Source organism: Loxodonta africana, chromosome 23, assembly GCF_030014295.1.
Source record: "Loxodonta africana isolate mLoxAfr1 chromosome 23, mLoxAfr1.hap2, whole genome shotgun sequence".
In the NCBI taxonomy this organism is placed as follows: domain Eukaryota; kingdom Metazoa; phylum Chordata; class Mammalia; order Proboscidea; family Elephantidae; genus Loxodonta; species Loxodonta africana.
The window spans coordinates 3,518,621-3,533,607 of NC_087364.1; the positions used below are offsets into that span (position 1 = coordinate 3,518,621).

Genomic DNA, 14,987 nt, shown 5'->3' on the forward strand with positions numbered 1-14,987 from the left:
TTAGGGTTTAAAAAGGTTCAAAACCAAGTTTTATTTTGTGGTAGTTAGACAAGGATAGAGTAATCATAAAAATACAACTAAAAAAAATCATGTATATATGGAGGGTAAAATCTTCCGGATAACTTGGGGCAGTAGAAAATCACTGCTGACTTTACAAAGTTTATCTTCAAGTTGCGCTGTTGGGAACAGACTAGCTTTAAAGATTGCCATTTCTCTGTGAGTTCTGCCAAATCCCACGCTCTGGCAGGATGTGGGAGGGTGGGGGGAAGAATGATAGTTGGTGTGTGAAGATCAGGTAGGTACTTTTTAAAAATAAGAAACCCACTTGGCCCTCCTGAGGGGCTGAGGACAACTCACAGCCACAGAGAGTGGACTGAGAAGAGGATTTGAGAGAAAATAGGGCTGTTATAATGTTGGGTAGAAAAAAGGGCGAGACCCACCATCCACAGGAGACTCCCAGGAGCCCATTGGGCATTAGGGTGTCCCAGGCTGCGACCTTTGATCGCTGCCGTCTTGTTTGTACCACTCCATGAAAATAAAGTGAGCTGTCTGTGGCACTGGAAAGTACAATGACTATATAGGTAAAGACTGAGTAGCTAGTATACTTAGTGGTGTGATCATCTAGTATGACCTGATTGGGAGTGCTTGACCTGTTATTGGTTATCTATTTTGAGGGTTCAGGGAGTCACGCAGAGGCAGGGCTTCATTCTGGAGTCAAGTTACAGTGGCCAGAGCCTGTTACAGGAGCAAAGTGGCTATTGGTGTAAATGCTGGTGCTGAATTCCTTTGGTAGACTTTATTGGTTTTTTTTTTATATTTTTAAAGAAAAAAACAATCAATTTTGGGGTCAGCATCTGAGGTATTATGTTAAGAATAAGCACCGAAATGGACCTTCCCGACGCGAATGTCGACTTTAGCAGACAGCACTCTCTGGTCTCCCTCCCGGGCCGAGCATCACAGGTTCTTCGAGCACACCTGGCATCGGCTGATGTGTGTCCGGATGAGCCGGTCACAGGTTCTTCATGCACACCTGGCAACGGCTGATGTGTGTCCGGATGAGCCCGGCTTTGAGGGTGTCGGCCGACGGGGAGCCCTGGAAGTTCTGCTCGGGGATGGTGGTGAGCCAGAAGCTGTACTTGTTGGCGTAGTAGTGGCAGGTGCCGCGGGCCCCGTTGCATTCGATGAAAGGTGTGGCCCGGAAGTCCTCCAGACAGCTGCCCGGAGACACCAGCGACTGTCCGCCACCTTCATCCCCTGCGGCTGTGTGCTGGGTGGAGGGGAGGAGACAGAGCAGGTGTGTAAGTGCAGACAACTGCGGACAGCCCAGAGGCGTCACGTTACCATCTGCTTTCTGCTGTTTTTAACTGAGCAAATGGCCAGAATCTACGTCAATACAGACCCAACTGCGAACAGCCCAAAGGTAAAGGAGTATCCTCTGCTTTTCTTCTTCTTTTTCACTGAACAAACCGTGACCATCTCTCTGTGTCAGGACAGACCCACCTGCAACGTGCTATTTCATGCACAGTGTTCAGAAATAGGGGCTTTGCTAAATCAGTCATGGTACATGTTCAGGAGAAGAACGACCCAGGGCATTTGAGTGTGCTGGGCAGGTGTTTGTTGACATAAATAGATGTTCACGGTGTGTCGTTAAGTAAAAACTACAGCAACAACAAAAGCAAATCATAATCAGCAGATAAACTACATTTTGGTTTTTTTAAAAAAAAACACCCACTCATATATATTCATGGAAAAAAATCTGGCAGCCTTGATACCAAAATGTAAACCATTTTTTTTTAAACAAACAAAAAATTGGCTCTGTGTCAGCATCTGAGGTGATAAGTTAAAAACAGGCACCACAGTGAACACTTTGTGCCCTCCTGCGTGAGTGTTAACGGATACGTAATGAAGTATGAGTGGTTTTCATTACTTTTAAAATCTGTCTTTGCTGATTTTTCTACAAGAACATGTTTTACTTCTTTAATCTTGTTTTTCAATCAGAGGGCTGTTAAATAAGCCATTTGAGGTAACTGAAGTCTTACTTAGCTGTAGGCTAAGAGGCTGGGTGAGGTGCCTGAGGGAAGACAGAAACCTGGAATCACGAAGAGCAATTATTAAACCACCTCTTTCTTTTGGGGGAGGGGAGGGAGAGTATTTTACTAAACAATTTTTTCAAGCTATGTTTGTTGTTGTTGTTGTCGTTAGGTGCCCTTGAGTTGATTTCCGACTCAGAGCAACCCCACAGGGCTTTCTAGACTGTAATCTTTATGGGAGCAGATTGCCGAGTCTTTCTCCCATGGAGTGACTGGGTGGGTTTAAACCGCCAACATTTTGGTTAGCAGCTTGAGTGCTTAACATTGCATCTCCAGGGCTCTCCCTCTCCTTCTTTTGGCCATTTTTAAATTTGACTTCCTTTCAATTTCATAATACTTTGTAGGGATGGCAGTCCTGTCCACCTTGTGGGCCTCTGAGCTTGGCCCCTCAACACACACCCCTTTCTCCTGGCCTTGGGACTCACAGCAGCTAATGTCTTATATTCTATATTCTATAAGAGAATCACCTTGACAAGTGGCTGAACCCTGAGAAGCGACCTGGAGCACTTTCACAGTGTGGTCCAGTGTGGACCTCATGGTAGCCTGAATCTTAAAAGGAAAAGCTGACACTGTGGCTGGCTAGATGGTCACAGTCGCCATAGTCCAGTTTGGAGAGAGGTCACTTTCTGCACGTGGCAACACCTGCTGGCTGGCTGCTGACCACCTGTCGGCCACCTGTCTGTCTCCAGGAACTCAGCCCTTTGTCCGCAGCCCCTGCCTGGCTCTCCTGGGGAACGGAGAAAGCTCAACCCATGAGCCCACACATGCTAGCGGAGAGGGAAAGGGTGAGCAAGGGAAAAGGTGGATCTCAGCACAGCTCCCCTGGCTCCTGAATTCCTGCCGTGGACTTGTGAGCAGCTATGTCTTCTCCTTCCTAAAGTCCGCTCTCTTCATGCTATAATGCCAGCACTCCCTAAGCTCTAAGATTCACACCCTACCCTGGAAGAGTGGATGGAAGGGCATGCAATCCGCTGACGAGACACACCACAAGCCTTCTTTGGGTTTTGGTCCTTGCCTCCTAACCAGAACGACAGGCACAGAGATTAAACAGTTCAACAGATCAGCTCACTTATCTGTCCTGAATGCCACCAGGGAATTTGTCTGTGGTTCTTAGAAGTCAGGGTGTCAGGGTGTCTCTGCTCCATCCGCCCTGACTCCCTGCTGTATTAGCAAGGCTAGAGGACTATGTGGCCATCCTATCACCCACGCCTTCTGTGGAATGTCACGTCCCAGGCTTGCTCGGGTTATTGGACATTTAAGCAGAGGATAATATGTGCAAATCCTATTACCCTGCTTTAATGATATTAATTTGAAATGTAGTTGCCAATGAAAGAAGGGACTTCTCTGACCTTTTTGGGGGACTGTGTAATCAGGCTTCATGGGGAGAAGGCTCACTTCTTTTTGAGTTTAACAATGGGAGTTAAAAAAAAAGAAAAGAAACCAAAAGGTTGCTTCTTCCATTACACAGGGACACTAAGATGGTTACTGTGAAACTCTGTAGGACCCCTCAAAAGTCACTGTGAACGATAAGCTTCTTGAAAGTAGAAATCGTGCTTATTGCTACACAGAATTTAGTGCCCTGTTCTTCCAATTGGGGTATCAATAATATCTCTTAAATTATTAAAATATCAATATTCGTGTACCTTTTCCTTTCATATAGCTCCATCCTTTCCGAGGATGTAGAATTGTTTTGTCTTGTTTTGAGAAGATTAGTAGTCATTATGTAGTTTCTATATTAAGTTATTTATGAAAAATTTAATACATTGAGCATATCAGAAATATAATTGGAGCGATGAGAATTATAATAAATGTCAATGGAATGGAAACCCCCTGGCCTCAACTTGCCTTTCCTTTCTCCCTACAAAGATTTATAAAGCAATAGAATTTGGTTAAGAGCTATGGCTGCTAACCAAAAGTTTGAATCCACCAGCTGCTCCTTGGAAACCCTATGGGGCAGTTCTACTCTGTCCTATAGAATCGCCATGAATTGGAAGCAACTCAACGGCAATGGGTTTTTTTGGGTACAGCAGTCCAGTCCCTTCTCTGGATGTTAAGGTAAACCCAAGCTGACCAAACGTGAAGTTTCTCTACCTTGTATCCAAAGGCTATCTGAAACTGGTATTCCAGGATTTTCCTCAGCAGTGTAATCAGTTTTAAGTCAGCTATTTCTTAAAGGCAGTCTAGATTCTAAATAGATGCTACCTAAGATTCTTAGGGTTCTAGATAAAATTCTTCCATATATATATATATATATATATTTTATATTTAGCTTTCTGGTAAACCAAGGATAGCTTTACCTTTGGTGCTGTGTTTGTTAATAGACAAGACGCCAAACTTACCCTAATTCCGGGGCTGCTGCTGGCCCAACACAGGCTTGGCAGCAAATTAATGGGCCGCTTCTAAGTGGGGGGGAGTCCTGGCGGTGCAGTGGTTAAGAGCTCGGCTGCTAACCAAAAGGTCAGCAGTTTGAATCCACCAGCTGCTCCTTGGAAACTCTATGGGGCAGTTCTACTCTGTCCTATGGGGTCATTATGAGTTAGAATCGACACTACAGCAATGAGTTTGTTTTTTTTTTTCCCTCTAGATGAGGGCGGCCTCGTGCGTAGGCACACGGCTCACTTAGCAAAGTGCAGGCTGTATTCCAGCTCTCACTCATCCCGTGGGCCAGATGCCCTTGTGCAGTACACAACCTAACAACCAACTGTGGCTGCCCTGTCTGATTACAGAAAAGTGGCTGCTATTCCTGCTGTTTACCCAGCCAGTGTGTGGCTGGGGAGAGGAACTAGATTTGGTCCCGTGCTCTGAGAGAGAGGGGGCAAGTACCACATACCATGAGGAAGGAATAGCCGATCCACAAACTCCGCCACCCGGCTGGGCAGTGGGGGATGGACACATCTTGACTGTGGACCGCGATGGCAACAGCCGGGGCCTCGCACACGGAGCAGCGGCTGATGTAGGGCCTGATTTCATCTTCGGCCACAGGCATCATGGGCAGCGGGGCAGTGGTGGAGAGCCAGTAGGACTTGTCGTTCCGGCTGGCATAGTAGCAGATGTCACCAGGGTTGCAGTAGAGGAAGGGCATGGTGCTGAACCGCGCCAGGCAGGAGCCTGCCAGTCCTGTGGAAGAAAGGCATGCCTTGAGATCACAACTGAGTGTGGCTGGAGGATCCATATCCTGGACGAGCTCTGTACCCATGGCTACCTGTGCCGAGTTCAGCCATGCACTGGGCAGACCAAGCTGCAGCTTTTCAATTTTCTTTACATTTTTTTGCACCCAAACCAACCGACTGCCGTCGAGTTGATTCCGACTCATAGCAACCCTATAGAACAGGGTAGAACTGCCCCGTAGAGCTTCCAAGGAGCACCTGGCAGATTCGAACTGCCGACCCTTTCGTCAGCAGCCGTAGCTCTTAACCACTACGCCACCAGAGTTTCCCTTTTTTTGCACAGTGCGGGGTAATTGATTACTTCTGTGTGGCCTTTCTAGCGGGGTCTTGTAACTCCCACTCAGGTGACTGGGGAGGACTGTGTGATAGGGTAGCTGTGGCCCACCGAGGGGATTGGTCAGCTTTGCCTTAAAAGAGAGCCAATTCCTGAGCAAAGAGGAGGAGCCCACCACCAAGGAAGGAGAGACCCTCAGCAGGAGGCCCAGCAGCAGAGGCCGTGTGGTGGGCTTCCCAGCCTATAGACAGAGAAAGCTGAGTGCCTTTGGGCAGAGACTGAGGGCCAGGGAGAGGCTGCCTGTGAGCACAGCTGGCAAGAGGCTGTTCTGATGGAAGACCTGTATCCTGAGTGTTCCTTAGCCTGAATTGTAACTGTTACTTCCCCAATAAACCCGTAATTGTGGCCATGGTCTGTGAGTTCTGTGTGGAACCCAGCAGAGAAGTAGAGAGTGCCGTGGGAGGGACAGTTGGTGTCAGAGTTGGTGAAGATGGCAGAGAGAGGAGGCATGTGTGACCCCTGCCTCATGGGAATCAGCCTTGCGGGGTTAGACGAGGTCAGACACTGCCCCATGCCGTTTTTACACACAGACTACACTGGCATTAGCGTCTCTGCTCTTCCAGAAGTTCTCTGTATCCAGTCGGGAGTCAGATCAGCTGACACGTGTCTTTGGGGACTGGCACTTTGGGTGAGGCCCTGTTAGGAGGATCTTACAACAGCCAGCCCCGAGGAAATCCTCATGGATTTCCACTATGAAGGCATCTTCCATTATACCTCACAGACCCCACCTCCGCCCCTAAAGAAATTCTGGCTGTTCCAAGGTCCCAGATAGCTCTGCTCCTTCCGGGTAAAAAGACTGATTCTACCTGATGGCAGGCTGATTTACTGTCTATAACTACACAAGTTTCCCTTTTCACACGGACTGCTTGGAAGCTCAGAGCCATATGTGCGGTTCGCCTTCACAACTATGCGAAGTACTGTGGCATGCCTCCTTCCCCCGTTCTCAGTTCTATTTTATGTCCTTATCTTTGTTTGCTTTGCCCCACTTAAAACAAACGAACAAACAGAAAACACCTTATTATGCAAGTGGAGCAAGTAGGCAGGAACGTGCAAGGTTTATTCAGCTTGACAAACGTTTGCAAACCAAAGGCACTGCTGTCCTGCATCCAGATCAAGAAATAGAATAGTGCTAGCATGCTGCAAGCAAAGATAACCACTGTCCTGATATCTACCATCACAGACTAGCTTCCCTCCTATACCCCCCCTCCTTTTTTTTTTTAATGCTTGTTACATTTCCTGTGCTCTTTCAAGTCATTTTAATTCCACTGGGCACCGGGGCTAATCTGAATAAATACGTACACACATACATGCATATTCAAACCACATGCATTTTCCTGGGGTTTCTCCACAGGAAAGTCGGAGTTAGTCCCAGCCCCTCATGGCCTCCAGCCTGACTGCAGTTTGTTTACAGAATTTGGGGCAAAAAAAAAAAAACAGGAAGAAAGCCAAGTACTTAAGAGCCTCCCGGTAGAGAAGGAACCCCGCGTGGATAGAGCCACACTTGAGCCTGCACATGCTGATGTCATATCAAAAAGCAGGTCCCTGCATTACTGCTGTGGGATTAAGGGGTTTGTAAGACTTGGGCTTCAAAGGCCACTTTAATCTTTTCTGAAACCCCCAAGAATGTGGATTTACCCAGAGCCATCAATCAGCATAAACTCATCAGTCTTAAAGCAGTTAATGACTCTCGCTGGGGCCCTTTGATCTTGACCACCCCCAGTGCCCAAGAACTAAGGTCTAGGGGAGCTCCATGGGCGGGACTTACCCAGATCCTGGTTGTGGGCTTTCTCCTGGCCTTCAAAGTACAGCAGGCTGTATCCACTCCAGAGCTTGTTCATGCCAACGGGGCACATGGGCTCCCGGTCTGTCTGGCTGTGCTTCACCAGGAGATAGCCGATGCTGACGCTGCGACCCGGCATGCCCGGTAGGCCGGGGCTCCCCTGGCGGCCGGGCTCCCCTAGGGTCCGAGAGAAAGCGGTCACCTTCTGAACCCTTTCATGAACCGATTATTTTCTGCTTGGCTGTTTTTTGTTGGTACCATGTGTTTTCATTAACGGAAGCATGCTGAATCATTGAGTGTGGTTTTGAATTTCTGGTAGGTAGTATGTATTGTTCTTATCTTGCCCCCTCCCACAAGTTTACCCTAAGTGTTGAGTGGTACATGTGAAGTACCATTAATTACACCCCAGAGCCCCCACTGGAGTCTATGGGTACATACATGTAACAAAAATTTTTCAAAATTTCTATTTTCCCCACCAAAAATTCAGACGCCTCATACAATATCCTGTAAAAAGAGTAATTTGCAGCGCATTCCTGAATTTCTTCAGTTTCCAACAGTCATAAAGGCCCCTGCCTTGGGGCAGCCCGTACTGTTACTGACGCGGCAGCTTCCGATCAACCGTCGGAGGCTAAAAAAGTACTTGGTCCCTAGAGGTGCCTGTGAGCACGGAAGGGTTTAAACACCAGATTCCGTCAAGTCAACTCCGACTCGTGACCAGGCCATGTATATCACAGCCCTACAATGCTCCACGGGGTTTTCAGTGGCTGATTTTTGGGAAGTAGACTGCCGGGCTTTTCTTCTGAGACACCTCTGGGTGGACTCGAACCTGCAACCTTTCAGTTAGCAGGTGAGCGCATTAATCGTTTGTACCACACAGGGTTTCCGGTCACCTTTTTAGTTGCCCTGAAAACCTCAGGACCATAGCAGGCAGGCAGAGCTGTTGCTGACATTGCAAAGATACATTTAGAACATGCTGCTCAGGGTCTGAACAAGCCTTGGGTCTCAGTGGCTTCGCCCTTTTTAGATAAAGAGCCTCTTGGGAAGGATTTGACCTAAATCTAGTGCTCAGAAAACATGAAATAATAATAGTGATGATACTAAACAAATAGGATGGATCTCTTCCAAGAAAGGACTCAGCCTACTGCACAAGATATGCCAGATGCCTTCAGGGTATGCCCTATGCTGAGAGAGAAGGACTAGAACATTCTGGAGTTGAGAGGGTCCTCAGAAGTATCTCAGGCCAGCCTCCAACACAACGCATGAACCTCCTCTGCCCTAAACAGAGGCCTCCCTTTGCTGGACACTTTCGGGGAGAGGAGCCTCGTTGCACATCAAGCTCATCCCCCACTTGGACTATTCCAGGGGTTAGAATGTTCTTTCTCATGCTGAGATGAAATCTGCCCCCTGTAACTCGATTCTTCCCCTGGAGCCCAAGAGAATGTTACCTGCCTCCAACGTGACAACCTCTCAAATATCTGAAATCAGCTCTTCTTACTGACCCTTCCTGCGGTACCTCTACCCCCTCCAAGGGACATTTTCAATAGCTCATCCCGTTTGATACAGCATCGTCTCTCTGCCCTACACTGTCTTGGTCTCCTACCCCTGGAGGGCTCCAGTTCATCAGTGTTTGTGGTAAGACGGGGATCTCCCACATGACCATCACCTCTGGCCATGGTTCGGAGTCTGTGGAGGACGGTGGATTGCTGCTTCCTGTGATGTGGACGCTAATAATATGGCCACGTTTAATCATCACAGGTGCTTGGACGACTGGCTCAAACTGAGCTTAGGGAGATTAAAGTCAATCTCCAACTTTTTTTTTGCATGAATTGCTACTATTTTAGGCCTATCCCATCCTGTAGGAGCCCTGCTGGTACAGTGGTTAAGCACTTGGCTGTTAACCGAAAGGTTGGTGGTTCAAACCCACCAGCCGCTCTGCAGGAGAAAAATGTGGCAGTCTGCTTCTGTAAAGATTAAAAAACAGAAACAAAACCAAACCCATTGCTGCTCAGTTGATCCCACCTCATAGGGTTTCCAAGGAGTGGCTGGTGGATTCTAACTGCAGACCTTTTGGTTAGCAGCTGAGCTCTTAACCACTGCACCATGAGGCAGCCTTGGAAACACTACGGGACAGTTCTCCTCTGTCCTGTAAGATCGTTATGAGTTGGAATCAACTCCACAGCAACGGGTTTTTATTCCATCCTGCACATGTAAAATAATTTTAAGAAATAAATAATGCAGGACTTTACACGGACCCTGGTTAATTCAATCTGTTTCTTTTAGCTCATTGTCTCAGGCCTCCCCAATCTTTAAGATACTTGACTCTTAACAGTATATCAATAGTGCTTCCAACTCTGCCAAAAAAAAAAAAAAAACAAAAAAACCAAACCCACTGCGGTCAAGTTGATTCTGACTCATTGGAACCTGTAGGACAGAGCAGAACTGCCCCACAGCGTTTCCAAGGAATGGCTGATGGATTCAAACGGCTGACCTTGTAGTTAGCAGCGAGCTCTTTAACTGCTGTGCCACCAAGGCTCCTTCAACCCTGAAGCAGCTGCAAATTTCTTAAAGAAAAGAAGGAAGAGAACATGTTCTGAGCACTCTCTGACCCAGCTGTTCAGCACAGATGCCATGGGACACACCCAGGAGTGACAGCTACTGCAGGCGCCTTAGGAGAGAAGCCGGGACAGGTGGACGGGCATCTCTGTGTTTTCTCAGCACTAATTTATTTACTACCTGTTGTGGATTACATTGTGTCCTCCAGGAATGAGTGTCAACTCAGCTAAACCATGATTCCCAGTATTGTGTCATTGTCCGCCATTTTGTGATCTGATGTGATTATCCTATGTGTCATAAATCTTACCTCTATGATGTTCATGAGGCAGGATTAGAGGCAATTATGTTAATGAGGCAGGACTCAATCTACAAAATTAGGTTGTATCTTGAGTCAATTTCTTTTGAGATATAAAAGAGAAGTGAGCAGAGAGACGGGGAACCTCATGTCATGTCACCAAGAATGAAGAACCAGGAGGGGGGCACATCCTTTGGACCCAGGGTCCCTGTGCTAAGAAGTTCCTAGACCAGGGGACAGTTGAAGACAAGGACCTTTCCCCAGAACTGACAAAGAGAGAAAGCTGTCCCCCAGAGCTGGCACCCTGAACTTGAACTTCTAGCCTCCTGAACTGTGAGAGAATGAACTTCTGTTCGTTAAAGCCATCCCTTGTGGTATATTTGTTATAGCAGCACTAGGTGACTAAGATGCTACCTAAATGAGATTTGAGTTTGAGGCCTGGCCAAGGCACCTCATATGTAGCCACCGCCTGTCTGTCAGTGGAGGCCACGTGGTGCTATGACGCTGAACAGGTTTCGGCAGAACTTCCAGACTAAGACGGACTAGGAGGAAAGGCCCAGGGATCTATTCCCCAAATCAGCCAGTTTTGAAAACCCTGTGGATCACAAGGGTCCGATCTACAGCTGATCACGGGGCTGGTGCAGGTCTGGGCAGCATTTCATTCTGTTGTGCTCAGGGTCGCCATGAGTCAGGGGCCACCTCGACGTCAGCTAACAGCAAGAATTTATCAGATTGACAGTGGACACGGAAGAAACTCTCTGCCCTCCTTCTCCTCTTATCATTCCTCACTTACCTTCTTGGCCAACTGGCCCCTGATGGCCCATGGGTCCTTGGTCTCCCCGGAATCCCGGGACAGCAGACACGCCACCTCTTCCCTGGGGTCCTGACTTTCCTGGTGCCCCACGCAAACCTGCACGGCCACCAGAATAAGCACTATGAGCACAACTGGGAATGGGTGATGGTGCTTGGTATAACTACAGCAGTGCTGAACAAATGCTTTTCAGCAGGAAAACAAAAACAGGAAAAGAAACCTCTCCCTGGAGACACTATAGCTCAGCGCTCCTACCTGGGTCTCCTGGAGGGCCCTGGGGCCCCATCTCTCCAGGTGCACCAGGAAGACCTCTCCTTCCATGGGGACCCATCGTCCCTGGTTCAGCAGCTATCTTCTGGGGGATTCCTGCAATCCCTGGGGATCCTAAAGAACCAGCGGCACCTGGGAAGGAAGAAAAAAGCCCGCATTAAACACATGAGCACCACTTGGCTTTATTATTCAGAACTCTATTCTATTTTTTTCCATTGAAACAAATCTTGGAGCTTTTTCGAAAAAAACCTTAGTTTCTAGCGATGGGACTGCTAAGAACTCATCCGAGAGGTAGCTCAGTGCCTGTCACCTAAATAAACTAACATTTCATTCACCCAAGCCCTGTGAATACAATGGCATGCTCTGAGTGGGTCCTGGTCTTGGTTTTCTATTTGCTATTTAAACTTTGTGGCTCCATGTCAAAGAGGATTCTGAAATGTGGAGCTGTCTCCAAGCCAGAAAGACAGTGGCAGGGCCAGGAACAGGTCCCAGGAGTCCACTCATGGTCATAGTTGTCCTGAGAGGCGTCGTCTGCAGCTGGTTGGACAGCCACTTACCTGGGAGTCCTCTGTCTCCTTTGGGTCCTTTGGGGCCTCTGTCACCCACACTCCCTGTGGCACCGGTGTTCCCCATGAGTCCTTGTTCACCTCTGGGACCTTCAGTACAAACAGGTCATTAGAACACACATCTCTAGACAGAGAGTGACTCCAGTCATCTCCGACCAACGCTGACTGTCCCCTGAGAAGGAGGTTCCTTAGACTGGGGCACAGTTACCTTTTTCTCCAGGTACACCAAACACACCGGGTCTGCCTTGGGGTCCAGGGTCCCCTACCCATCCTTTGGTCCCTGGGTTTCCTGGAGTTCCAGGATTCCCAGCATCTCCTCTGCTGCCGGGAAGAGCCGCAGGTCCAGGGGGTCCTGGGGGGCCTCGGTAACCTGTCGACGTCCATCGCAAGAAACAAGAGTTTAAACAACACCTCAAGGAAGGCCGAGTCTACGCTGATGAGGGCGCTGAAGGCTGGGGGACTTGCACCAGACCCCAGATGCCAAGGCCACTCAGTTAGTGGATTGTTTCTGGAATGTTCTGAATACCGGGTGGCTTTCTCCTTTTCAATGCTCAGCTACTATGTGGTTAGAAAATGTGAATTAAATTGAACAGTTGTCTAAGCACAATATGGTGAAGAAGAGGAAAGGACTGCAGGCTGTAAGCTTCCAAGGTTGCTGCAGTTTTGCACATCTAATCCGACAGCAAGTTCTCACCACTGATGGTCATTTGGTTTCCTGGGGACTCTGACAGTAGAAAGGAGTGAGTGCTGTGTTTGTGATGAAAATCAGCGTGTTCTGGATGAGTGCTAACGGCCACTGCTCTCTCCCATCCCTAAAGTCAAAGGTGAACCCCAGCTCCTGCCCCAGAGATTTGTGCCCAAATGCATACATCTGCTTACCTTGCAGGCCGAATATCCCCGGGGCCCCTTTGTCACCGGGTAAGCCAGAGATGTTGGAAGGGGGAGTGATGCCTGGAAAACCCTGCAGCCCTGGACTCCCAACTGGGCCTCGTTCCCCTTAGGATGAAAACAAAAGACGTTCTTTTAATGGAGGCATCAAACTTTTCTACCTATTATTTTCCTTTTATGACATCACCTGTCAAGGGGCGGGGACGCCTCTAAGGAGGAGACAGTGAGCGAAAATGTCCTGAGGCCGAGAAATATTTCTGAGCTGCAGCCCTCCAGGCAGAGGTGGGAGGCAGGGCCATCTGACCAGGGGCCATCTACTGCGGAAAATAGTACCTGTGGCAGTTAGTGTTGAACTGTCGAATGATCTCTCACAGATGGAAACTACAGTGGCCAAGAGAAACTGCTCCCTCGTGTCCTGCCTCAAGTGGCGCCCAGGGCACACGCCTACCTGACATACTTAGGCCTCTGCGATCAGCTCCCACCTCCTACCTGCCTGTTCCTCCTCGGAGGACACCTGGCCAAACCAGTCCCAGCATCCTGCTCTTTCTGCCTCTTAGCCCCACGGGCACCCTCCCTGGCTCCTGTAACTGCCTGCTGTGCCTCAGCAACAGGCTTCGCAAAGAAAGTAAGACTCAAGCTCCTTCACATTGCTAGCCATTGGTGGCTGTCAGCATATGAGATGGAATGGAAGACTGCAGAATTGGCAAAACGAGGTTTATGGATTACATCCATGTATATATAGTAATTCTCTCTGTGATTTCCTTTCAGTATCTTGGATCCCAGCTATCAATGGCTGACTCAGAGGCACTGATGGACGACAGACCCCGGGGGGGAAATCACCCAAATAAGGAAATGCGTGAGCATTCTAGTCCTCTATGCCATCCTCGACAGGATATTTACTAAGTGACTGTGTGCCTGGTGGTACGGAGCTGCCGCGGACGCACTGATGAGCAGAAACGGACATGTCGCCGGCCGCATGGAGCTGAACCTCCAGGGCAGACGTCTTCAGTTTCTCTCCTAATCTCTGCACTATCGTTTGTTTTTCCACTAAGATCTGGGGAGTAAGGGGTTAATACCAAAAGACTGCAAAAAACAACAGAACAAACAAAACACCACAAGAATGTTTAAAGTATCCAGAGACAGCCTCATCTGAACTAAAGGAAAGACGGTTGGGGGCAGTCTATCACAAATACCTGAAACTCAAAAAGAGTAAAACGCAGTGACTAATCTATCCCCGTCAGAGACACTAAGAGATTGTCATTCTAGAAGACTGTGCTGTCCATCACAGGGGAAATGGTTCTTTTTGTGCGTGTGTTTGCGTGGGACGGAGAAACGAACGCCAGGAGACCCGCTGAGAAAAGCGTCTCTTTAGTCCCACTAATCACAGCCAACCAGCAAGTGGCTTTATTAGACCTGAGGGGTTAACAAGTGGCCATCTGTAGTTTGATATAAAATGACACCAATCGAGCTTCCTAGAACTGTTACCACAAAGCAACCCAAACAGATGGTGAGCGTCAGTGAATAAATGGGAAGAAACCTCTGAGTTAGATGATCCAGTTAAGTCCCTAGATTGGCCACATTCCCACAAACACATCATTAACTTAACTACAGTGATTAGGACTCTGTTAATGAGAACATTTAGCACGCTAGAGTCACTTTGCTGGCATCAGAATCAAAACAATTATGGGGTTTCAGTAGCCCCCCTGGGTATTCATAACTCCTGAAATAAAAGACCCTGACTGATGGAGGTGGATGAAAAGCCATTTTGCATAACCGATTGATACCAACTGATACCTGCACGTCAGCTGCAGAAATAGTTGAGGCCGCACATTCTAGCTTAAATGCCTGAGGTGAAATGCATCCAAAGAAAGGCAATAGGTTGGAATGACTCCCACAGTCTCAGAGAAGAGAAAGCCCTGGCAGGCCATCTGTGAACGTCACTATGGAAAGCGATCTTTTCCTCATCACAGAAGCTGAGGTCCAGATGGCAGAATGAAGCGTCTCCTTGCCCTGGACTCCAGGAGCTGCGCTGAAGTCACCAGCTCCTCGCCCTGGCATTGGGCCACTGTGACTTTTCATGCAGGAGGGGGGGTAGGGGACAACGGCTTTAAAAAAGAGGCACTACCCCTTAGCGCTTCTCTGCCTGTGGGTTCTTTGAGTCTAATGTCGAGGAATTCTGAACCAGAGCAGCTCAGGCCTCTGTGCACGGAGACCCGAGAGTTTCTCTCCCCAG

General features: G+C 48.4%; 1 protein-coding gene across 1 annotated transcript in view; it reads right to left on the minus strand.

Moving 5' to 3' along the window:
* COL4A2 (collagen type IV alpha 2 chain) overlaps positions 1-14,987 on the minus strand; it is a 250,289-nt gene continuing 235,302 nt past the window's right edge. The window contains exons 41-48 of the mRNA XM_064275231.1: positions 12,746-12,862; positions 12,075-12,236; positions 11,858-11,956; positions 11,286-11,432; positions 11,013-11,129; positions 7,357-7,548; positions 4,921-5,207; positions 1-1,267 (exon numbers count right to left, since the gene is read on the minus strand). Of these exons, the coding sequence (XP_064131301.1) occupies positions 1,010-1,267; positions 4,921-5,207; positions 7,357-7,548; positions 11,013-11,129; positions 11,286-11,432; positions 11,858-11,956; positions 12,075-12,236; positions 12,746-12,862 (1,379 nt within the window). The 3' untranslated portion in view covers positions 1-1,009. The remainder of the gene's footprint in view (positions 1,268-4,920; positions 5,208-7,356; positions 7,549-11,012; positions 11,130-11,285; positions 11,433-11,857; positions 11,957-12,074; positions 12,237-12,745; positions 12,863-14,987) is intronic.